The sequence below is a fragment of the Neodiprion pinetum genome, chromosome 6, assembly GCF_021155775.2.
Source record: "Neodiprion pinetum isolate iyNeoPine1 chromosome 6, iyNeoPine1.2, whole genome shotgun sequence".
In the NCBI taxonomy this organism is placed as follows: Eukaryota; Metazoa; Arthropoda; class Insecta; order Hymenoptera; family Diprionidae; genus Neodiprion; species Neodiprion pinetum.
The window spans coordinates 17,524,239-17,550,981 of record NC_060237.1 but is presented as its reverse complement, the minus strand read 5'-3'; the positions used below and the strand labels follow the sequence as shown (position 1 = coordinate 17,550,981).

The following is a 26,743-nucleotide window of genomic DNA, read 5'->3' as shown; positions in this document are numbered from 1 at the left end:
CATCGTTCATCTTGCCAGTGGTATGAACGTTGACACAATCTTCGCCTTGCGATCCATCGTTTGGTTCCCCTGGTAGCCACCCTTCAAATCCAGCTTCGATCAGCGTTTCGTCGTGGATAGTTACAAACTCGCCTTCGTGATAAAAGTCATGGACACCAACCCAACCGTTATGTTTGCCCGCTCGATTAATGAGCTGACCGATAAGTTCTGCCTCGGCTATGGAGTTGAGTATTACTAGGGATGCATTTTCGTCGTGACAATTCCGCCGGGCATCATTCCAGCTCACGACTTCGGTATGTAACTTGTGAGCACCAATCCCGGGTGTGTATCTACAATAAATATAAAATATACTTTTTTCGAACACCTGCTGTTGAAAATTATGTACAAATGTAATGCTATATCTTAATTAGACACTAAGGCTTTCTTTGGCGCATGCGCTCTTTCGAATAACTCAATTTTACGCACTGTGTCATTTAGCATAAGTTGGCTAACCCCTAATTTCACTCGATATCAGTGGCACGTTAATAGTTTCTCAAATGAAACTTTCCTTGGCAAGTGTTGGAAGTGGCGTGTATTACACGTGCCACGGCGGATCCGAGGGGAGGAGACGATCTCACCCCCTAAAGGCTCGTATATTTGTAATTATTTTACTTAGGCTTTGAGCCAAATCAGAACTTCAAATTTCAAGGCTCATTTTCATGAACCAATATCGCGAGAAATATTAATTTTTTACTAACCTAAAATTGCCTAAAAATATTGCATAATTATAAAATAAATTTTTAAAATCATCTAACAATATGGAACAATGTCACATCAATATTTTTATTATTATAATAATTGCTCTTTCATTTAGATTATTAATTAATTAAGCGTCATTAAAAAATATTTCTCGTAATTATATATCGCTTCATGAAAACGAGCCTTCAAAATTAATTTTATAAAATTGTTCGCTATTTTACTCACATTAGGTACTTTAAAATACATCTATGGAATCAATGGAAATCGTGAAATCAGATAAAATATTTGTGTTATTGTATATAAATGTCATTTTAATACCGATGGCACAGGTAACTACTCTCCTAACTTCTACTGTTATAATCATTTACTCCAAAAAAAAAATAACGGATCGGATCGCAACGAAGCGATTTAGTACGATTTTTTTGTGTTAATACTGTTGGTACTGACTCTTCTCAAGTGTTGGTTGTTAAAACAGTGCTCAAACATCATCTTTAGGAGGACAAACCTTGACTTGAAGGTTGTAAAGGAAACGTATTCAATTATTATTATAATTATTATAATAAAAGAATATAATAATATAATTATTATAATAATAAAAATATTGATGTGACATTGTTCCATATTGTTAGATGATTTTAAAAATTTATTTTATAATTATGCAATATTTTTAGGCAATTTTAGGTTAGTAAAAAATTAATATTTCTCGCGATATTGGTTCATGAAAATGAGCCTTGAAATTTTTATGTACAATCATGAATACTTTCCAATTTTTATAAAAATGTTTTTAATTTAAAATATTGTAACTAGATGCATATACGTATTAATGTCTAGCAAATCTTCTGATGTCGAATATTCCAATTTCATCAGATATTTGTACAAAAATAAGCTACATGGAAAGTTGTGCAGAGTGAAAGAGACAAAGAATTTCGAATATATTATATATGTATCTTTACTTCGGCTGCAGTTTTCGCGAGGTTGATCGGATGCGTAGCTACATCTAGTAGTATACATGCTCTAAGGAATACAGCGCTCGCTTTCGGTCACGCTGCAAACTTCACACTCGTCCGAAATCGCCCACTTTTCACACCAGTAACACAATATTCTATTTCTGGCGCATTATATAAATTTCGATAAAAACTGCCCATCACTCATAAGATAAGCCTGTGGAGTAAAGGAAGACCATCTTAGGCAAGTATTTGGATAAAAATTGTTTATCAAAATGACACTGTGAGGTGAATTCTGAAATTGGAATCAACCATTTTCGACCGTGAAATTACTTATATAGCGTAGGCATATTTCCCGATGTGTACAATCACTTTATAAAGAAGCTAATAGTACTCGACATGAATAAAATCGCACAAAAATTTCACCGAAGTACACATTTCGGAAGGTTAACAAAATTTTGCCTTACATGTAATCAGCCCGATGTTGAGTCGCCTCCTTTTTCTTAATTGCAGTCGAGTTATTTGAGTTAGTTACCGGCAAAGCGATAGAAACTGCGCCAAAGAAATAAGCCCATCCAAGTAAAAAATACATGAGTGTGCACGACATGGTGACTCCGCAAGATGTAGGACCAAATGCGCATTATAATGATGGCCACTTGATCAAAAATAATCGATGCATCGATTAATCGGGTTCAAAAAAATAATCGAACATGACTCGATTCAATCGGCGAAAATGAATCAATTAATCGATTGTTACGTAATTTCTTAAAAGATTGTATATGAAGACTAGTTGCGAAAATTTCGGTATGTAATCTTAATGGTGGAAAAGTTTTTTTGATAATCTATCCTTTAATTCAAAATATTATTCAACTTTAGGTAAAAATATTCATTTATTTTTCACTGATTATATTAAATAACAATCGAAACGTTAATCACATAAAATAATATAGCTTTTTTATACGATATTCGAAAATGGCTTGTCTAGTGAACCCAAGAATACCACCATATCTGTCCGTGCTGAAGTCCCTGGGAGTGAACTTGATGGGAATAAAAACAAAAACTGATTGTGAGGGAAAATAATCGAGTTGGTCGATTAATCAGGTTTGAAAAATAATCAATTACACTCGATTAATCGGGAAAAAGTAATCGATATAATCAATTTAATCGAAAATCGATTATTTTTGAAGTTATACTTCTTTAGGCGCGTTATGAAAAACTGATGAGAGTGAAATTTCAAGATGCGCGCGCATCACTGCAACACAAAATTGTAACACAAAATTAACAGGATGAAGTTGCCCACTCAACCGAATTCATTAAGTCTCGAAACAAGATGCGCGCGCATCACTGTAACACAAAATTAACAGGATGAAGTTGCCCACTCAACCGAATTCATTAAGTCTCGAAAAAAAGCTAATGTCGGTACGCTTGTCGCCTCTGATCACTGTTTTCATATTTATTTATAATATTTATCCACATGGTTTTAGTTTTTAGTTTTTACAGTCACAACACGTGTTTTATTTTCATACAAGTGCGAATTATATATGTGGCAATAAAATATATTCAGTAGTGATTTAAATTGAATATTTGGATTAATATTATTTACTATTTGTGAATATTAGTGAAAAAATTGTGCTAAAATACTTTTTCAAGTGCTCCAATATAATTGAGGTTAGTTATCCGTATGTATTATTTATTGATATAAATTAAAATATCATTATTTAATATAATTAATACTAAATATTATTAAATTATCAATGTTGAATATTTATTATTGGTTTTTTAATATTTACAAAATAAAGAAATAAATTTAATAGAACATTTAATAAAAAGTTCGTGACAAAAATTTAATAGATTATTTAAATATAATGTAAGACATCCGTTATTTGTTTTATTGTTTTTTATTACATACTTCTTTTCTTTATCATTGTGTGACAGAAGATTTTGACATGTTGTGTATTTTTTAATGATGCCAAAGAAGTATAACTTCTCACGCGCGTACATAAGTACACGCACCCATTTTTTTACCATTCTTAGTGTATTACTGGAGAGGGCCCCGAAAATTCATGCGATCGTGACGAGCGATTTTATGAGCCCGCCTCCGTTCAAGCTCCAAAATACGTGGTAGGGATATTAAGTGTGAATTTTTGCTTTTTAATTTTATTTACAATACAACGTGATTAGAATGTTCCTCTGGAAGATCCTACTATGGGAGAGGGGGAAGCTTATTCATCTGTGCGGCGGAGGATAATTGTCTTGTAGCGAGATGTGTAGTGCTGGCACATGGATAATAATGAAGTTCCGTTGTGTTGAAAAAAATCACGGAGTTACAGGGTACTTCGATCAAGATTTGTAGGTAGAAATTCGTCTACGCCAAATACCACTTGGGTATTCTCATGGATGACAACGGGAGATTGTGCATGAAAGAGGCAAAGTAGGTATTTTTACGCCGAGTCTAAGATTGCAATATGAGTAGTAGTGGTGCGAAACTCATCGACGATTCTTGAAGTATCGATCTTTGTGACGTTAGATCAATCGATTATTATTATTCGATTTCTTAAAGATTCGATTATTATCGAATCGCTTCTATTTCTATACGACTCGATAATTATGACTAATGAGTCATTAAGAACAACTTCCTACAAAAATGTAACGTCATACATGTCCTGTTTGTATTTTATATTGAGATGCAATATTCTAATAAATAACGACTATCTCTCATAATTCATAAAACAAAGTCATTTACTATTCTTATTATCTGATTATGTGGAAAAGTTAATAGAAAACTTCAAAATATCGTTTATTTGCTGCCAACAATAGTACACTGAATAACAGAATTAATGCTATCAATAATTACTACACTGTTACTAAATGGCCAAGACAGATTCTTGCTATGGTACGTAATGTTCATTACTTTGGATTTGACACAGATCCGACACAAAATCCGGTGTTATTCTCCACACGATAGAGAAGGATGGAAAATTGTGAACGGATCCTAGTCGGCTCTGTCGTAAATGAACTTGGTTTGCGGCTTGGTGACCAAAATTTTATTTCGGAACGTTTCCGGTTTCTATTCCTGCGTTCCGATGAACCTCAATTTTATAGTCCAGAGTGTCGGGACGTATCCGGTTTCTGTGAGATCCGGACACAATTCGCTACAAATGTCGGACACAAAATCCTGTCGGATTTTTTATGTAGGGTGGGCACCTCGATGTGTGCGTGGAATCGCGGGATATCAATCCTCAAATCGTGTCGCCCCGGAAATCGTACTCTCCCCAACAAACCGTACTTCACGCTCGTAATTGTAATATAATTACATACTCGGAACTTTTCATCAGCGTAAAATTTTTCCGTACGTTTACGTATTAATCAATTGTGTATTTTTTGAACTTGAAACCAGAGACTAGTAGAGAGATTGCCAATGCAGGTGCTCGAAGGGGTCTCCGCTGGCCGAGGTAGTGGGGGTAGTTCGCGTGCACGTTGGCTTGGCCGATACGTCAGATTCTGGAAGTCGCTTCGGCAGCTGCGTGTACATCAGCTACCTGGGTAATGCAGAGTGACTGCAGAGCTGACTGAGCGGTAGCGTGCACGTGCCTCGAGTGTATCTATCGGGTGAACCTTTTTGTTTGGAAACTGCGCCTTTCACGTTCGTTGGAGAAATCAACAAATGCCAGAGTTCACGTTTATTCACAGACTCGATTGTATTTTGCTGATGATGAATGAGTCTGTAACTGAACATATAATTGTGATAAGCATATATTTATATCACGGTCTCCTCAATTGCGCCTGTTTTACTTTTACTTACTTTTTTTAATACTTTTCCACAACAGGCCCAATTGAGGAGACCGTGATATAAATATATGCTTATCACAATTATATTTCTCCAACGAACTGAGAAGGCGCGGTTTCCAAACAAAAAGGTTCACCCGATAGATACGCTTGAGGCACGTACACGCCGCCGCTCAGTCAGCTCTGCAGTCACTCTGCATTACCCAGGTAGTGATGGGCACGCAGCTGCCGCAGCGATCTTCCAAAATCTGACGTATCGGCCAAGCCAATGTACACGCGAACTACCCCCCCCCCCCCCCCCCCCCCCGCCGCGTCCAAATCCCTCCGCAACTTGGTTCACCCGCAGGGCAATCTCTCTACTAGTCACTGTTGAAACAGCGATATCGCTGTGTGCGTAGTCGTGGTGGGGAGAACCAGCCCCCTGACACACGCTGCTAAAAGTGGTTCGCAAAATGTCCCTCGATTCTGCCGCTAATTTCCACCACTAGTGGCGCTAGTAGTTACCTAACGAGCTTGCGCGCGGTCAGCGAGGGCAGCGAGCGTGTCAGAAGTCTACTAGCGCCACGTAGAGGAACTAAAATACGGGGATAAGACGCGTACCATTTTTTAGTATACGAGCAGTGGCGAGTGTCAGGGGGCTGGGGAGAACCAAATCGACTACTAGCATACGAAGTGGATAATTTAGATATTGAAGAAGGCTGTTTTTAATTTTCAAGCGAACAAGTACACGTGAACATTTTAATTTTGTTTTAATTAAATAAATATAAAAAATGAGCCACAAAAGTTGCTGTGTTTTGAGCTGTAAAAATACAAGCAGAAAAAGTGAATGTAAATTTTATAAAATTCCGACAGTCAAATGGAAAATAAACTAAAGAAAAAAGTGGATAGCTGCAGTAAGAAGGCAATAGTAAGTAGTGCCATAACCTTTAATTTAGTAGCAACAATAACACTGAGAATATTAGACCTGCGGATATTCATAAGTCTCTGTATAGACCAAAAAAAAAATTTTGAGATGAATAATTTGAAAAATTTCATATTGGGATGCTTTGAATTTTTCGGAGTTCTTTAATAAAAAAATTTTTTTAAATGTTTTTTCATTCAAAATATTTGCTCTTTGTCAGATTCAATATTATACTAACATTATATGCCCACCTATTAAAAGAAAATTTATGAACGATGTTTTATAATTTATTATCTAGTGCTGATGGATCACCGTGGGTTCCCAAACCACATGAATATATTTGTAGTGAGCATTTTATTGTAGGTAAAAAATCCGAAGCAGAGTCAAGTCCTAGTTACGTTCCTACCATATTCCCTCCAATCTACAAATCTACAATCAGATTCTCAATTAACAATAGAGTCGGGATTGCTGAATTTATTAGAAGGTGGTGACATTGTTTTGGCTGACAAAGGTTTTCCAGAAATTAAAATGGTTATTGATGCAAGCGGTAAAAAAGTGCGAATGGCAATACCACCATTTTTAGAAAAAAAAAATTAATTTTCAAAAGAAGAAACTCAACAAACATATAGTGTAGCAAGAGTTAGAATTCACGTAGAAAGAATCATGCAGCGGTTAAGGACCTATCAAATATTGAATAAAATTCCCAAGAATTTATTTCATTGCGTAGATGACATCATGCACATCTGCTGTGTTTTAGTAAATTTACAACCTCCAATTATTTCTAATAAAAAAGATACAGATAATGGGAAGTAAAATTTGGATAATCATTTTATTGAATTATATATATTATTTAATATTTACATAAACTATAATTGTCTAATTTTTTTGTGTAATTTGTCACACATAAACACTTGATACAATAAAAACATATTGCTTTGACTAAGTGTTAATCTTAATAAAATACGGTTAATCCAAATTTGTAAAACAAACAATATAGCTCTTTTCTTAACCTAACATCAATCTCTATTTGAATTATAAAAAATATATTAATTTTCTAAAGTATTACTGATATCAATTCCAGTAAAACTTCGTTTTTGTAGTACTTCTTTTTCAGGACTATCGATGATTTCGCAATCATTCAAATTTTCAATTGTGTCATTCTTGTAACCAACATTCATACTCCCATTAATCACAGCCTTATATAACGCAGATAAATAATGTTTAAAATAAAATTCTTCTCTTTTCAATATGACTGTCTCCAAAAACTCTTCATCACGGTGTACTTCCACCAAACAACTGCCATTTGGCATTGGTGAATACATAAACAGATCACAGACTGTCATACCAGTGATATACATTTGTACTTGCACTTGAGTGTAATAAGAATCAGTCTTTTTTAATATAACTTTGCCATCAATAAATTGCAAGTACTTAACGTTACATGACTTATCAACTAAATCCACAATATTTTTTTTCGATACACAGCCATCTTCTATGACAACACCATCAAGACTCGCGCAGAGCCAAGGCTGAGACTTAGAAACAACACCAACTTGTTTAACCGCGCAATTATAAAGCTGCTCGTAATTATCTTTGGCATTACTTTCATGTTTTAAACCATATCGAGTTGAGGCACAATCGATTTTATAAGGGTATAAAATATCTGATACCAAACTTTCGATAGGCTTTCTTGACAATATTTTAATATTGTGCACATTTGTACTTGCGGATATTCTTAATCGTGTAGCTTTATACCAATCAGTCAATGAGGATTGTTTCATTGTTTTACAGGCTAAATCAATAATATTTTCCTCAGATAGTTGCACATTTTTAATGTAAAAGTCTTTTATATTTGTATCTAGTTCGTTAGCATTCTTATAAGTTGCATGATCATCACAAAAAATCAAAGAATTCCTAATACATTCAGCACAGTCTTCTTCTTCAATATTTACTTTTACTTGTGATAATAATGAATTTAGAACGCTTCTAACTATATGAATATTATTTTTTTCTGATTTTCCTGTTAAAATTTGTTTTAACGGTGATTCGGACAGCAACTCACAGATCTGGACTTCCTGAGTTGCTTTGCAGTTATTTGTACTTATGTGGGACCATATTCTCAAAGTATTCTCCTTTCGTATATTTGTTATTGACAAATTGCCAGGCACTTGGCTTGTCCGATTGCTGCTCTTGACTTGTCTTTGATAAACTTTTTAATCTAATTCAAAATAAAATTAGGGCAGCAATGTGTTTGCGGTTTTTATTTTTGCTATAAACGCTATTACATTGCACATCAATGACATGTCGCACCGCATTTATATAAAATATTAAAATTAAATCTCGATGAAATAATCCTGATACTACCATTAGCTACAATATAAATTATAAAATTTTCAATTACCTTTAAACGATGTAATGTAAGGCGTTGCATGAACAGATGCTTGTCGAATAATACGCGATTTTATCAAATAACTTTCGTTATTTCGCCGATGTTCCTCGACATCTCTTACATGTTCTGCAAGAGCAAGATTTTTACCCTTGATGATACTCTGTGGTTGAAATGCTATTGACTGATTGATTTGAACCCTGTTTTGATGTCCATCGTTTATTTGAAACTAAACATTAAAAAAAAAATTGTATATTGATTCAATAATTATTTAAAATTTTATTGAGGGATAACTGATTTTTTTTTTTCCTTGTCTTCATTTATTTATAGTCACTTTGGCATTTAACTTAACCTGATATTTACTAAGTTTCATGTTATCTATTTATTGATTTTACTTACATTTTTTGGCAAAAATCATACACATATAAATCAGGAACAATTACGAATCATCACTTGCTTTTTAATATAAACAGTTTTTTTTTAATTAATGATAAAAAAAATTTTATTAGGAAGTCCCGTTTACATTCATATAAAAAATCTTTTCAACAGTCTCCTTTAGTTCATACATGCGCTGGCGCCACGGTCACGTACACAGCGGTCGTGCCCACGGTCGCGTATACAGGCCTGGGAACTCCCGTATATTTCGTATACCCCACAAGGTGCCTCTATCTGAGGCACATGTTTGCCACACTGGCCGCAAACGCGCGGAGCGCTGCAATCTCGGGGGCACGTGTGTGATAGAGACAGACCGATATAGACCGTGGCGGGACTGTAATGCGCCCATGCCCCTCCGTCACTAGCGACGTGGCGAAATTTGGAAATATCGGCCTCAGCTAGAGGCACAAGTTTTTGGACGGAGTTCCCAGACCTGTGTATACGAACGTGGTCATGCCTTCCACTAGCTGCAGTTGGCCCTAAAACCGACAGTGATGGAAGCTGATTCACGTTATAAACTGTATCAGAAATGGAAATATTACAATAATCTTGTCAAATGAACATATCAAAAAATATAGCAGTCTCCTAAAGAGACACTCCTTAACGTGTCAAATACCTATATGTAACGCGTGCAGGCAGTAGGATACGAAACCGAACTTAGTTGAAGGTGCATCATTGGAAGTATTGCTTGACGTCGCTTCCATCGCGCTTGACCAGGCATAGTGATTTGGCCGGGCCATTGGAGAACTGCAGAATTTACAAACCTGAGTCCTCGATGCGGGATCGTTTCCTTAGACCAATTCAGAAGTGTCTTGGACCAGGTATCAAGTATACTGATTATTCTAACTTATTCTATTTATTGACAAATTCTTTCTCGAGCAAATTGCTGTGTCTGGGTTTTTCTGCTTGAGCACCTCCAACCACCGTCAACCACCTTCTCCCATCTCCGACCACCTTTGTCCGCCTCGTCCAGGTCGTCCCCGTCCTCCTCCGCACCCCCCCCCCCCCCCCCCCCCCCTCTCGTCGTCCTTGTCGTCATCGTCCTCCTCAACCACCGCCGATCACCACCAACCGCCGACAAGAACTTCCTACCCCGTGCAACCACTTCCGAACACCTCCAAACACCCTCTACCATCTCCGTCTACCTCCTGCACCCCTTGCCACCTCCTACGACCTCTTACGACCTCCTACCAGCTTCTACCACCTCCTACCATTTCCGAACACCTCCGACCAGCTCCTACCACCTCCGCCATGTATTCCATAATATTAATATTCATAATTATTCCAACAACTTTTTATTTGCTCTCTCGATCTTGAATTTTCGTAGGCATAGAATCGAAACGCTGTTTTTGCTAGTCGCAAGTGAAGTATCTACGTTGGGTTGAGAAGAAGAATTGTTTTTCCTAAAGTGTTCATATGGAACAAAATTCAGAGTAACTGTAATACATCCCAGATGCACTAATTTTGATCGAGATCAAATGGATGCTCCGTATATGACGCAGTATTTAACGCTGTGTCCTGATTTAAAGACGTAAAAAGGTGAATGTCCCGCAATTTTTGTTTTTTTTTGATAGGGAGAGAAAGAACGAAGCTTCTTAACACTTCGAGTGTATTCTAACACACATTTGAAAGATACGAGCAAAATTTTTCATCATCCAACTGTCGCAGAACGGCAGCGTTATCAGCTGACCCGTTAACCGAAGGATATATCTTCAGTCAACGGCTGACCATCGAAGGGCCTGGCCGCTTGAGTCTGGAATCGGCAGGACAGATAAAGTGTGTATTTCTTGCATGAAACGTGAAAACTAAAATCATTATACATCATATCATATCATCATACATCATACATCATACATCGTACATCATACATCATACATCATCATACCTAGTATTACAGTTCGAAACCAAAGTTTGAATTTTCGGATGTTCGGAAAGTGACGTGACCAATCTAAAATCGGCTAGCCGAGTTCCTCAGTCGGGTAACAACCGCGCAGTAGAGCGGACGGTTGAGAGTCGCGCTCCGCAAATTTCGAGTACGGGTTCTCAACCTCCCGGATCCCGCGCTTCGGGTCCGCTACGTATTTCGAGTACCGGGTTCTCAACCTCCTGGATCTCGCGCTTCGGGTCCGCTACGCGGTGAAACTCGACTTCCAGGATAAGCGCTCCGTGGTTCCTGGTTCATGTTTACAATAAATTATTTCAATTCGTTTTTCGCGCAAGCCCAAATTCAGTAGCTGTCAGTGCGCTAATGAAATTTCTCGACTTCCAGGATAAGCGCTCCGTAATTCCTGGTTCATGTTTACAATAAATTATTTCAATTCGTTTTTCGCGCAAGCCCAAATTCAGTAGCTGTCAGTGCGCTAATAAAATTTCTCGACTTCCAGGATAAGCGCTCCGTGGTTCCTGGTTCATGTTTACAATAAATTATTTCAATTCGTTTTTCGCGCAAGCCCATATTCAGTAGCTGTCAGTCCGCTAATAAAATTTCTCGACTTCCAGGATAAGCGCTCCGTGGTTCCTGGTTCATGTTTGCAATAAATTATTTCAATTCGTTTTTCGCGCAACCCCAAATTCGGTAGCTGTCAGTCAGCTAATAAAATTTCTCGACTTCCAGGATAAGCGCTCCGTGGTTCCTGGTTCATGTTTACAATAAATTATTTCAATTCTTTTTTCGCGCAAGCCCATATTCAGTAGCTGTCAGTCCGCTAATAAAATTTCTCGACTTCCAGGATAAGCGCTCCGTGGTTCCTGGTTCATGTTTACAATAAATTATTTCAATTCGTTTTTTGCGCAACCCCAAATTCGGTAGCTGTCAGTCCGCTAATAAAATTTCTCGACTTCCAGGATGAGCGCTCCGTGGTTCCTGGTTCATGTTTACAATAAATTATTTCGATTCGTTTTTCGCGCAAGCCCAAATTCAGTAGCTGTCAGTCCGCTAATAAAATTTCTCGACTTCCAGGATAAGCGCTCCGTGGTTCCTGGTTCATGTTTACAATAAATTATTTCAATTCGTTTTTTGCGCAACCCCAAATTCGGTAGCTGTCAGTCCGCTAATAAAATTTCTCGACTTCCAGGATGAGCGCTCCGTGGTTCCTGGTTCATGTTTACAATAAATTATTTCAATTCGTTTTTCGCGCAACCCCAAATTCGGTAGCTGTCAGTCCGCTAATAAAATTTCTATAACTTTATAATCTTCTCATAATCTTTTTGGTAAAATATGTCGATAAAAAAATTATATCAAACTTTACACATTATTTTTGATTTGTTCTCACGCTGAAAATATTTATTAGTATTCGAGGTATAACTCGAGGTGGTTGGCGGTTTTCGTTGGAGGTAGTTAGGGGTGGTTGCGGGTAATCTCGGTGATTCAGGAGGAGGGGGACGAGGATTTGTGCTCGGTGAGTAAAACATAATATTTCAAACTTCTCATGTTTACATTGAATTACATATTTCAATTCATTTTTCGCGCAAGCACAAATTCAGTAGCTATGAATAAGCTCATACAATTTATTATATTATTAATTAATTAAATAATATTCCTATAATATTTAATGGCAATTGTAATTATATTTCATCTGAAATATTACAAACTTGTCACGTTTATAATAAATTATTTCAATTCATTTTTTGTGCAAGCACATATTTAGTAGCTATGAATAATCTTATACAATTTATTATATTATTATTCAATTATTTAATCAATTACTCAATCATATCAATCCTTACACAATATTTTCGATGTGTTCTTATACTGAAAATATTTATTACCATTCAAGGTATAACCTGAGGTGGTTGAAGGTGGTCGGAGGTGGACGAGGAGGAGGACGAGGAGGACGAGGATTTGTGCTGGGTGAGTAAAACACTTTTATAATATTTGATTGCAATTGTAATTATATTTCATCTGAAATATTACAAACTTGTCACGTTTACAATAAATTATTTCAATTCATTTTTCGTGCAAGCACATATTCAGTAGCTATGAATAATCTTGTACAATTTATTATATATTATTAATTAATTGATTAATTACATTAATCCTTACACAATATTTTTGATGTGTTCCTATACTAAAAATATTCATTACTATTCCAGGTATTACCCGAGGTGGTCGGAGGTGGACGAGGAGGAGGACGAGCTGGACGAGGAGGAGGACCAGGTGGACGAGGAGAAGGACGAGGTGGACGAGGAGGAGGCGGGGTGGGTCGTGGGAGAGGACCTCTCCTCTCCTCAGAGGAGGGGAGGGGGAGGGGCAGGAAAGGGGGAGAGGAGGGCTGGGAGGGGAAAGGGATGGGAAGGGAAGGGAAGGGAAGGGAAGGGAAGGGAAGGGAAGGGAAGGGTCGGGGAGGGGACGGGCGCGGGGAAGGGAGGGGAGGGGGCGGGAGGGGGTGGGAGGGGGGGCGGGAGGGCGGGCGGGTGGGAGGGAGGGAGGGAGGGAGGAAGGGAGAGAGTGGAGGACGGATGTCGATGCGAGCCCGTTAGACTTAATAGAGCAGTACACCCCCCCCCCCTCCCGCGCCCGCCCGCCCGCCCTCCCTCCCTCCCTCCCTCCCCCGCCCTCCCTCCCACCCCCTCCCCTCCCCTCCCCGCGCCCGTCCCCTTCCCGACCCCGACCCTCCCCTATCCCGCCCCGCCCCGCCTCCTCCCCCTCCCTTCCCGCCTCTTCCCCTCCCCCACCCTTCCCGCCTCTCCCCTTCCCAACCCCGACCCTTCCCTTCCCCACCCCCTCCCCTCCGCTCCTCTCCGGCGACCCACGCCGCCTCCTCCTCGTCCACCTCGTCCACTTCGTCCTCCTCCTCGTCCAGCTCGTCCTCCTCCTCGTCCACCTCCGACCACCTCCAACCACCGCTAACCACCTCGGGTTACACCTGGAATAATAATGAATATATTTAGTATAGGAACACATCAAAAATATTGAGTAAGAATTAATGTAATTAATTAAGTAATTAATAATATAATAAATTGTATAATCTTATTCATAGCTACTGAACATGTGCTTGCGCGAAAAATGAATTGAAATAATTTAATGTAAACATGACTAGTTTGAAATATGTTATATAAAATATAATTGCAATTGCCATGAAATATTATAAAAGTGTTTTACTCACCGAGCACAAATCCTCGTCCTCCTCGTCCTCCTCCTCGTCCACCTCCGACCACCTTCAACCACCTCGAACAACCACCGATAACCACCTCAGGTTATACCTTGAATAGTAATAAATATTTTCAGTATAAGAACACATCGAACATATTGTGTGAGGATTAATATAATTGAGTAATTGAGTAATTGATTAATTATTTAATTGATAATATAATAAATTGTATAAGCTTATTCATAGCTACTGAATATGTGCTTGCTCGAAAAATGAATTGAAATAATTTAATGTAAACATGACTAGTTTGAAATATTTTAGATAAAATATAATTACAATTGCCAGCAAATATTATAAAAGTGTTTTACTCACCGAGCACAAATCCTCGTCCCCCTCCATCTGAATCACCGCGATTACCCGCAACGACCCCTAACCACCCCCAACGACCACCGCCAACCACCTCGAGTTATACCTCGAATGCTAATAAATATTTTCAGCATGAGAACAAATCAAAAATACCGTGTAAGGTTTAATATAATTTTTGTACCGATATATTTTACCAAAAAGATTATGAGAAGATTATAAAGTTATAGAAATTTTATTAGCGCACTGACAGCTACTGAATTTGGGCTTGCGCGAAAAACGAAACGAAATAATTTATTGTAAACGTGAACCAGGAACCACGGAGCGCTTATCCTGGAAGTCGAGAAATTTTATTAGCTGACTGACAGCTACCGAATTTGGGGTTGCGCGAAAAACGAATTGAAATAATTTATTGCAAACATGAACCAGGAACCACGGAGCGCTTATCCTGGAAGTCGAGAAATTTTATTAGCGGACTGACAGCTACTGAATATGGGCTTGCGCGAAAAACGAATTGAAATAATTTATTGTAAACATGAACCAGGAACCACGGAGCGCTTATCCTGGAAGTCGAGAAATTTTATTAGCGGACTGACAGCTACCGAATTTGGGGTTGCGCGAAAAACGAATTGAAATAATTTATTGCAAACATGAACCAGGAACCACGGAGCGCTTATCCTGGAAGTCGAGAAATTTTATTAGCGGACTGACAGCTACTGAATATGGGCTTGCGCGAAAAACGAATTGAAATAATTTATTGCAAACATGAACCAGGAACCACGGAGCGCTTATCCTGGAAGTCGAGAAATTTTATTAGCGGACTGACAGCTACCGAATTGGGGGTTGCGCAAAAAACGAATTGAAATAATTTATTGTAAACATGAACCAGGAACCACGGAGCGCTTATCCTGGAAGTCGAGAAATTTTATTAGTGGACTGACAGCTACTGAATTTGGGCTTGCGCGAAAAACGAATCGAAATAATTTATTGTAAACATGAACCAGGAACCACGGAGCGCTTATCCTGGAAGTCGAGAAATTTTATTAGCGGACTGACAGCTACTGAATATGGGCTTGCGCGAAAAAAGAATTGAAATAATTTATTGTAAACATGAACCAGGAACCACGGAGCGCTTATCCTGGAAGTCGAGAAATTTTATTAGCTGACTGACAGCTACCGAATTTGGGGTTGCGCGAAAAACGAATTGAAATAATTTATTGCAAACATGAACCAGGAACCACGGAGCGCTTATCCTGGAAGTCGAGAAATTTTATTAGCGGACTGACAGCTACTGAATATGGGCTTGCGCGAAAAACGAATTGAAATAATTTATTGTAAACATGAACCAGGAACCACGGAGCGCTTATCCTGGAAGTCGAGAAATTTTATTAGCTGACTGACAGCTACCGAATTTGGGGTTGCGCGAAAAACGAATTGAAATAATTTATTGCAAACATGAACCAGGAACCACGGAGCGCTTATCCTGGAAGTCGAGAAATTTTATTAGCGGACTGACAGCTACTGAATATGGGCTTGCGCGAAAAACGAATTGAAATAATTTATTGTAAACATGAACCAGGAACCACGGAGCGCTTATCCTGGAAGTCGAGAAATTTTATTAGCGCACTGACAGCTACTGAATTTGGGCTTGCGCGAAAAACGAATTGAAATAATTTATTGTAAACATGAACCAGGAATTACGGAGCGCTTATCCTGGAAGTCGAGAAATTTTATTAGCGCACTGACAGCTACTGAATTTGGGGTTGCGCGAAAAACGAATTGAAATAATTTATTGTAAACATGAACCAGGAACCACGGAGCGCTTATCCTGGAAGTCGAGAAATTTTATTAGCGGACTGACAGGTACCGAATTTGGGGTTGCGCGAAAAACGAATTGAAATAATTTATTGTAAACATGAACGAGGAACCACGGAGCGCTTATCCTGGAAGTCGAGTTTCACCGCGGAGCGCTTATCCTGGAAGTCGAGTTTCACCGCGTAGCGGACCCGAAGCGCGGGATCCGGGAGGTTGAGAACCCGGTACTCGAAATACGTAGCGGACCCGAAGCGCGGGATCCGGGAGGTTGAGAACCCGTACTCGAAATTTGCGGAGCGCGACTCTCAACCGTCCGCTCTACTGCGCGGTTGTTACCCGACTGAGGAACTCGGCTAGCCGATTTTAGATTGGTCACGTCACTTTCCGAACATCCGAAAATTCAAACTTTGGTTTCGAACTGTAATACTAGGTATGATGATGTATGATGTATGATGTACGATGTATGATGTATGATGTATGATGATATGATATGATGTATAATGATTTTAGTTTTCACGTTTCATGCAAGAAATACACACTTTATCTGTCCTGCCGATTCCAGACTCAAGCGGCCAGGCCCTTCGATGGTCAGCCGTTGACTGAAGATATATCCTTCGGTTAACGGGTCAGCTGATAACGCTGCCGTTCTGCGACAGTTGGATGATGAAAAATTTTGCTCGTATCTTTCAAATGTGTGTTAGAATACACTCGAAGTGTTAAGAAGCTTCGTTCTTTCTCTCCCTATCACCTTTTTAGGTCTTTAAATCACTACGCTGCGTTAGATACTGTCTCATATACGAAGCATCCATTTCATCTCGTTCAAAATTAGTGCATCCGTGATGTATTACAGTTACTCTGAATTTTTTTCCATCCGAATACTTTTCGAAAAACAATTCTGCTTCTCTACCCAACGTAGATACTTCACTTGCGACTAGCTAGAACAGCGTTTCGATTATATGCCTACGAAAATTCAAGATCGAGAGAGCAAATGAAAAGTTGTTGGAATAATCTTGAATATTAATGTTATGGGATACATCGAGCGCGTGTCGAATAGAATCCCATTTCGAAATGAATAATTCTTTTATTTTCATATCATAGCTAATCTAGAAATATCGGTAAATAGGATGGTTGGAGGTGTTCGGAAATGGTAGGACATTCCAAAAGTTAAAGTCAACGATGATCCGGTGCATCAATTTTATCGTTACAGATTTTCTTTTCCCATGAGGCATCGAGTATTCAACAACGATAATGCAGTCCTTAAAATTCATCACTCATCTCTGTCTGGTAAGCTGATTCGCAAGGCGTGGTATTCTAGATGTGTCAAAACTAAGCTAGCGGCACGTGTTTGCATTGTTAGAAAAGTACCCGTACTCTACATACACTGTTTCTAATCTGTTGCTACATTTGGTTTAATCCCCATGCTTCCACAGCACGAATAGTCAGAAATGTTTTTTATTATCCATAATAAAATAAAAGAAGTAACAAAGCTTAAATTTATTGTTAAAGCTCTAATGAATACATCAAACTGCGGTCGAATCAATTTATTTATTATTTGCACATGACCTCTGTATATTTGATAAATTATCGCTAAATACATTGAAACGTATGTATTTATAATGAAATATCATGCAATGGGCTGTGTAAACTATAAACTATATTTTCTATCAAATAGCTGCTTTCATGTCAACAGGGCTTTGAGACTCAGTCAAGTTGGATCTCGATTTTTGCCATCGTATGTAGGACATTGGGTTACAAGAACAAATGCGAATTATGAAGAACTCCGTATTAGGGATACGGATATTTTAGTTCAAGTATACATATACACAGAAATTCGTATGTGAATATACTAAAACCTCTGTGTTTATTGTAAAAATCTAGTTTTAAACATGTGTTTATATGTATATACACATGCATAAGTATACATATACATATATACACATACATGTACATAAATAATTGCCAAGAAATTAGAAATACTCACAACTTGTCGCAAATAGAGTAAAACGTAAGGTTAATAATATACGAATTACACAAGCGCACCATAAAACGTGGCAAGGGTAATCCTAGAGCAGTGATTGTATAAACTGAAGAAATATACATTTACATATACATGATATAAATTAATAGTCTAGACAAGAGTGTTTAGAGAGCTTATCTAATTCCGATCTTGTCACAATAGATCATTAACATAATCAATATACGGTTAAAGCTGTATTAGCTACATTCACTATTAGAGATAATATTTTTTACCCATTTTCATAGTTATCTAATTTCTTGTACAACAATTTTTCAAATTTCACGGCAAAATGCCCAACGAGTTCTCGTAGTGCAAATACGAGTCCAATTACCTTACAGATGGCATTACATTGATTTTTGCCTTCTCGCGTCGAGTTATAAATACAGAGAAATCTCAATGAGAGCTCATTTCTATAAGATTTATTGTAGTGCTATATTCGTAGCTGTACCTGTTATTCTATATTATACATATACTGTCCTTAATTTTAAACACACAGCACAACAATGGCTGAAAACACAATGGCAAGAAGAGAGGAGCAATCTGCATCTTAATAAATCTTTTCTTCTTTATACGTAGCACAGCGATGTCACGTCGGAGGATATGTACTAGTGGATCACTAGGTGGGGCACAGATCTGAAATATAATTATGTTAAAAATCTTCAACATCTCTTACAGAAAGTAGGTACGTTGCCAGACCTTATATACCAACAATGAATATTCATAGAGGCTATATTCATAAATACTTACAAAAGTAAGCTAATATTTTACCCGCAATTGCTTATTAGTGATAACTTGATATGATTATAATTTGGTTTATTACGGTTTACTTATTTTCAGACAATCCTGAAGTTGTATTCCAAGTTTTTCTAAAAATTTATAGCCTGAATAACATTACGAACTTCAACCTCATGATAATAACGGGACTGTGAAATATACAAGTGTTTATCTTGCACGGATTCAAGACAAGGTGAAAGAAATCAACCCACCTTTCAATATGTAGTCCGTTAATAATGTGGGCACCGTTGGACTATCCTCATTAATAGCCTTCAATACTGAAAACAAAACATATTATTAATTTCGAATGATGTTATTAAGTAATTGTTGGTACTGTTACCAAGAACTTCTAAAACTTACTCTTAATGAGGACTTGTAATGCTTGATTATTAGGTGGGCCAGTGTCCATGTGATAAGGTATCACTGTTGTCAAATACTGTAAATTTTCAATATATTTTTGTCTGGTTAGAAACGTATCTCATAGGTCTAACAAGATTGACAAAGTACTAATCAGACTTTGCTCGTAAATCTAAGATGCCTACCTTGGAATCTTGTATGGATCTATGCTGCGGCAAAGGGCTGTTACTATTTTGTATTTGGTTTCTCTTTTTTGTCACGTGGTGATGTCTACGCCGATTTTGAACAGCGAGAAGCAATGAAATAAACTGGTTTTTAAGCTCCTTCTCATACTCCAACTCGTCTCTCAATGCCAACTCAGCTATTAAAGTTTCGCTGAGCTAAGAACACATCAAAAGTATTATGTAAGGATTATGATAATTAATTTATTAATTAATATGTAATAAATTGTATTAGCGCGTTTATAGCTACTGAATATGTGCTTGCGCGAAAAATGAATTGAAATAATTTATTGTAAACATGACAAGTTTGAAATATTTTAGATGAAATATAATTATAATATCCATCAAATATTATAAAAATGTTTGACTCACCGAGTACAAATCCTTGTCTTCCTCGTCCTTATCCTCGTCCACCTCCGACCACCTCCAACTACCGCTAACTACCTTCGGTTATACCTGGAATAGTAATAAATATTTTCAGTATAAGAACACATCAAAAATATTGGGTAAGGATTAATATAATTGAGTAATTAATGAATTAATTAATTAAATAATAATATAATAAATTGTATAAGCTTATTCATAGCTACTGAATTTGTGCTTGCGCGAAAAACGAATTGAAATAATTTATTGTAAACATGACGTTTTTGAAAAATTATAATTGTAACATAATTACAATTGCCATTAAATATTATAAATAATTTACAAGTCGTTTGAATTTTTCGTCCCGACCTTGCTTGGTGGTTTGAAATGGAATCAGCCTATACTCCTACTCCTACTCCTACCCCTACTCCTACTACCGCCGACAACCTCCGTCCTCTTCGTTCACCTCGTCCCCCTAGTCCATCTCCTTCTTCTTCTCATTCTTGTCCTCCACGTCCTCTTCATCCTCCACCTCCGCCTACTCCTCCTTCTCCGACCACCTTCAACCACCGCCAACCATATCCAACGACCATCGCTAGCCACCTCGGGTCATACCTCGAATACTAATAAATGTTATCAGTATTAGGACACATCAACAATATCATATAACGATCAGTATAATTTTCTTATTGATACATTTCACCGACAAGATTGCGAGAAAATTATAAATAATTATAGAAATTTTATTAGCGCACCGACAGCTACTGAAGTTGGGTTTGCGCGAAAAACGAATCCAAATGATTTATTGTAAGTGTCAAGTTTACAAAATTTCAGATAAAATATAATTACAGTTGCCATTAAATATTATAAAAACGTTAGACTTACCGTGCACAAGTAGTAACATAGTATTCATAGTAATATCTCATAGGTCTAACAAGATTGACAAAGTACTAATCAGACTTTGCTCGTAAATCTAAGATGCCTACCTTGGAATCTTGTATGGATCTATGCTGCGGCAAAGGGCTATTAGTATTTTGTATTTGTTTTTTCTACTTTGTCACCCCCCCTCCCCTCCCCTCCCCCCCCCCCCCCCGCACCATGCTGCTATTACTACTACCACTCCTATTTCTACACCTACTCCTGATCCTACTCCTACTTCTACTCCTGATACTACTTCTTCACCTGATCCCACACCTACTCCTGATTCTACTGATGATCCTACACCAACTCCTGATTCTATTCCTGATCCTACACCTACTCCTGATCCTTCTTAATCAAATATTATAATGATGTTAAACTCACCGAGCACAAATCCTCGTCTTCCTCGTCCTCCACCTCGTCCAGCTCGACCGCCTCCATCCACCGCTAATCACCTCCAACGACTACTGCTAACCACCTCGGGTTATACCTGGAATAGTGATAAATATTTTTGGTATAAGAACAGATGAAAAATATTGTGTTCGGATTAATATAATGAGTTAATTAATTCATATGTAATAAATTTTGTGAGCGCATTTGAAACTACTGAATATGTGCTTGCGGGAAAAATGAATTGAAATAATTTATTGCAAACATGACAAGTTTGAAAAATTTTAAATACAATGTAAATGCAATTACCAATAAATATTATAAAAATGTTTCACTCACCGAGCACAAATCCTAGTCCTCCACGTCCACCTTGTTCTCCTCGTCTTCTTCGTCCTCTTCCTCGTCCACCTCCGACCGCCTCCAACCACCGTCAACCACCTCTAACGACCACCGATAACCACCTCGGGTTATACCTTGAATATTATGAAATATTTTCAGTATAAGAACACATCAAAAATATTGTGAAGCATTAACATAATTAATTAATTAAGTAATAATATAATAAATTTTATTAGCGCATTTATAGCTACTCAATTTGTGCTTGCGCGAAAAATGAACTGAAATAATTAATTGTAAACGTGACGAGTTTTAAAAAGTTAGATAAATATAATTACAATGGCCATTAAATATTATAATAATGTCATTCTTACCGTGCACAAATCCTCGTCATCCTAGTCCACCTTGTTCTCCTAGTCTTTCTGGTCCTCTTTCTCGTTCACCTCGATCACCCACAACCACGCCTAACCACCTCGGGTTATACCTCGGAAACTAAGAAATATTTTCATTATTAGAACACCTCAAAAATTTTGCGTTAGGATTAATATCATTTTTCCATTGACAGATTTGACCGAGAAGATTGTGAGAAAATTCTAAAAAATTATAGAAATTTGATTAGCGCATTGCTAGCTACTGAATTACGGCTTGCGCGAAAATTCAATTGAAATAATTCATTGTATACATGACAAGTTTAAAAAATTTTAGATACAATATAATTGCAATTGCCAGTAAATATCATAAAAATGTTATACTCACCATGCAGAAATAGCAACATTGCTGTTTGTTATTGATTTACGTGAAAATAGTTGATTAAAATTATTTATTTTATACTTTCATCGTATACAAGTGGTTGAAAACTGAAAGCAATCAATAATCATATAGCTAAATATTTAAGTAACACTGAAAAAAGGTCGATAATAAAATCAGATAATGGAGAAAAAATATTTTCCACGTCGCGCGTCGGTTCAAAGTGGAAACCGGGTTCTTTAAATGCTGCCATATGAAAGATCGGGAAAAGTGCAGATATTTTTTTTTCAAATCAATCAAATACGATAATTTTTACGCGAAACGTTAATTGTCGGCTTTTTTTTAAATGGGAGATAACTCACGAAGCATCTCAAAATTTCAAAGTGTATTTTAACTCACATTTGGATAGTACAAGAAAAATTTACTCATCAACAATTGTCGCAAAATGGCGAAGATATTAGCTGGCCATTGGCGCCTCACCGCTGGAATCTCGAATTAGCAAGAAAGATGGAGTGCGTAATTTCTGTCTGCAGTGTAAAAACTAAAATTACTTTGAATTGACTATATTTCTATCATCGATGAACTAAAAAACTCAGAAAAATACGTTAAATTACATTCATTTTCGTTCAGAATTTTCTTGGTAAAAATCGTTACCTTGTACGTTTGAGCTCGACAATTAATATGATATCACGGTTTTTTTGGTTATTTTGGTACATTGACAATAGAATAGTACGCGAATTGAAAATAACTATAGTTTTAAAACACCCGCTTGCTAAAGGTCGCTCGGGGTCGGATGCCTAGTGTAACAGGTTTTTGTGCTCGTGCGCTCGCTTACTCGTTGTCAGTATTTTGCCAGATGACATAGTTCTAGGGGAGACTGGAGCTCGATGACTTCCCAAAAAATTCGCACGTAAGATTTTTTCTATATAATGCTACAAACCACGTTTACACGTGCATGTAAGTATAACGTATTGTGATTTTACGACAATAAATTTCGTCAAAAAATACCACAGAACAATCAGCTAGGTGCTGATAGATTTGAAACACTGTGCACAGCAATTTTATCTCTAATTGAACGACGTTATTGACATGTATTCCTATGTATACAATGCCAACGACTCACCAATTGCAACTTGTTGATCCTGGTCGTTCGATTTTTTTACCGATTCAAAATGTTAGCTGAAGCATGCATATTGGTTTGATAGTACAAATCATGACTTTTTTAATAATCAAATTTGTAAACATGAAAACGAGTTCGGAAGGTCAAAAGTCATCAGGTCACGGACCTGGACAGCCAGAACTACGGAGCGCTTTTCCTGGAAGTCGAGTTTCACCAGGTAGCGGACCTGGAGCGCAGGAACCACGGAGCTCTCGTCATGGAAGTCGACTTGCACCAGGTAGCTGACCTGCATGCGCAGGAACCACGGAGTGCTTGTCCTCGAACTCGAATTTCACCAGGTACCGGACCTGGAGCGCAGGAACCACGGAGCGCTTGTCATGGAAGTCCAGTTACTGTAGGTAGTAGACCTTGAGCACAGAAACTATGGAGCGCTTGTCCCTGAAGTCGAGTTGCACCAGGTAGCTGACCTGCATGCGCAGGAACCACGGAGCGCTTGTCCTGGAACTCGAGTCCCACCAGGTACCGGACCTGGAGCATAGAAACTACGGAGCACTTGTCCTGGAAGTCGAGTTGCACCAGTTACCGGACCTGGAGTATAGAAACTACGGAGCGCTTGTCCTGGAAGTCGAATTGCACTAGGACGCAAACCCGGAGCGCAGGACCAGGAGGTAGAGAACCCGGTACTCGAAATCTGCGGAGCGCGATTTTCATACGTCCGCTCTATTGCGCGGTTGTTTCCAGACTGAGGAACTCGGCTAGCTGATTTGCGATAACTATAGATCGATGACGTCAAGAAAAAAAAAATTTCGAGTGACGTCACTTTCTGAACCTCCAAACATTCGCCATCCAAACTTTGGTTTCAAACTTTAATACTATGTATGATATGATGTATGATGTATGATGATATATGATGTATAATGATTTTAGTTTTCACATTTCATACAAGAAATACACACTTTATCTTTCCTGCCGATTCCAGACTCAAGCGGCTACACCCTTCGATGGTCAGCCATTGACTAAAGATGCATTCTTCAGTAAACGGGTCAGCTAACAACGCTGCCGTTCTGCGGCAGTTGGATGATAAAAATTTTTCTCATACTTTTCAAATGTGTGTTAAAATACACTCGAAGTTTGGAGAAGCTTCGTTCTATCTCTCCTTATCAAAAAAAAAGTCGCACACAATCACCTTTTTAGGCCTTTAAATCAGGACACTACATTAAATACTGTCTCATATACGGAGCATCCATTTCATCTCGATTAAAATTTGTGTATCCGTGATGAATTACAGTTACTTTGAATTTTTTGCCATACAAACACTTATCAAAAAACAATTCTGCTTCGCTATCCAACGTAGATACTTCACTTGCGACTAGCTAAAACAGCGGTTTGATTCATGCCTACGAAAGTTCAAGATCGAGAGAGCAAATGAAAAGTTGTCGGAATAATTATGAATATTAATGTTATAAAATACATGGACGAGCAGGGGGTAGGAAGTGTTTGGAGGTGGTCGGAAGTGATCGGCGGTGGTCGATGAGGACGATGACGATGACGATCACGCGGTGAGGAGGAGAGGAGGAGGAGGAGGAGGACGGGGTCAAAGTTGACGAGGACGACGAAGGTGGTCGGTGGTGGGACGAGGTAGTTGACGGAATTTGGCCGTCCTCGGGGGTTGTGGTAGTTGGCGGTGGACGCGGCGGTCGTCGGAGGCGGTTGGCGGCGGACGTAGTTACGCTTCTTCTCAGGGGGATGATCGAGCTGATCGACATTCCTAAGTCGCAGTCGACAAGTAGTCTTACGTACTCACATTTTACCGACTCAATCTTAAGCTTTCATATCGACACTACTTTGACTGCTACGATTGTCGGTGCGAGCTCGTTAGGCAGAGTCGATAGAGCAAAACCCTCCTACGCTCCCACGTCCACCTGGGCCCAGTTGCTTGACGAAAACTGTTCACAAAAATTTACCCAGGGGTATCCGTCTTTATATTCTACAGTCAACGCTCAGGCTAAGTACTGGCTTGAATTTATCATTGCCAAGAGTGTGTTACTTGGAAGGCGATTGCAGCCAGCAGCATGTCGAAATCGGTAACTTTCTGATGTTCTGCAATAAGTTCTCAACGCTACTGTTGGAATATCTCAGGGAGCGCAAGCGCACGACGATTTTTGGTTGTCACACCAAAGCCCATTAGGGTAACTATCTTTATATTCTTCAGTCAACGGTTAAAAGTACAAATTTTGCAATTCAAAAACAACGCTCAGACCTCAATATCTTCATTTCAAACCGCCTTTGAATGGTGGAAAATCTAATAGATCCGTTAGTTCTGATTGACGATAGACACTCTAATTAAAATAAGCCACCGTAGAGTCAAGTCGAATGAATCTACTAGAGTTTTAACGATTTGGAAGTGATTCGAGATGATGCAATGATGCCTAAATTTTTATATAAAATCCTGTATTTTGTACCTACATATTTATTTTTTAAGAGGTTTTCGTAGCTTTATACGGATATAAACGTTTGATAAATACTCAATGTACGACTATCTTGTAATAAACTTTATAAAAAGTGTTAATCTTTCGCGAACCAATCCCCTTAACACTATGAATTTCCTTACGTTTAATTGTAAGTAAACAGGGATGGTGAAATGTCATTTGAATAACCGTAATCATGTTCTTTCTGTAAGTGCTCCTCTTTGCACCGGTATACTATACTTTTTTTATTAAAGAATTAACAGTCAAACTTTAGCGATATAGTCTTTCGTTGAAGTATTTTTTTTTCGTAACGTAATTTGTTAACACTTCATAAAAGTTCGTGTAAGTTCAGTATTACTTACAGAACTTGAAGGTGAAATCGCATAAACCAACAAAGTAAGTCAATCTTATCAATTTAGTGAAACGAACATTACTTTCAACGTTGATTTTAAAGACGTCACAAAGTTAAGTACCTTTCTTTTGAATTACTGAAAACAAAATAAAGGATCTGTAGAAATTGCAGAGAATGATCGTGATACGTGGAGAAATAGTCACTGAGAATTTGTTTCAAAAA

General features: G+C 38.0%; 1 protein-coding gene and 3 long non-coding RNA genes across 4 annotated transcripts; 2 read left to right on the top strand and 2 right to left on the bottom strand.

Annotated features, from left to right (window-relative positions):
- Positions 1–192: 192 nt before the first annotated feature.
- On the bottom strand, positions 193–9,347 carry LOC124221472 (uncharacterized). Its single transcript, XR_011177445.1, has 3 exons — positions 9,155–9,347; positions 8,771–8,984; positions 193–329 (listed from the first exon to the last, which is right to left on the bottom strand). It is a non-coding gene; the product is annotated as an uncharacterized lncRNA (long non-coding RNA).
- LOC124221485 (uncharacterized) lies at positions 6,088–20,335 on the top strand. Its single transcript, XR_006883826.2, has 4 exons — positions 6,088–6,375; positions 17,666–17,742; positions 19,052–19,157; positions 19,313–20,335. It is a non-coding gene; the product is annotated as an uncharacterized lncRNA (long non-coding RNA).
- LOC138191129 (uncharacterized) lies at positions 9,660–13,028 on the top strand. Its single transcript, XR_011177446.1, has 3 exons — positions 9,660–10,011; positions 10,765–10,966; positions 12,967–13,028. It is a non-coding gene; the product is annotated as an uncharacterized lncRNA (long non-coding RNA).
- On the bottom strand, positions 18,007–24,429 carry LOC124221480 (fasciculation and elongation protein zeta-2-like). The gene is made up of 9 exons (XM_069137111.1): positions 23,705–24,429; positions 22,591–22,691; positions 22,209–22,326; positions 21,838–21,971; positions 21,493–21,598; positions 19,792–19,986; positions 19,610–19,685; positions 19,462–19,527; positions 18,007–19,108 (listed from the first exon to the last, which is right to left on the bottom strand). Exons 5-9 carry the CDS (start codon positions 21,547–21,549, stop codon positions 19,092–19,094), a joined length of 411 nt encoding a protein of 136 aa, XP_068993212.1. The 5' UTR covers positions 21,550–21,598; positions 21,838–21,971; positions 22,209–22,326; positions 22,591–22,691; positions 23,705–24,429; the 3' UTR covers positions 18,007–19,091.
- Between the last annotated feature and the right edge of the window lie 2,314 nt (positions 24,430–26,743).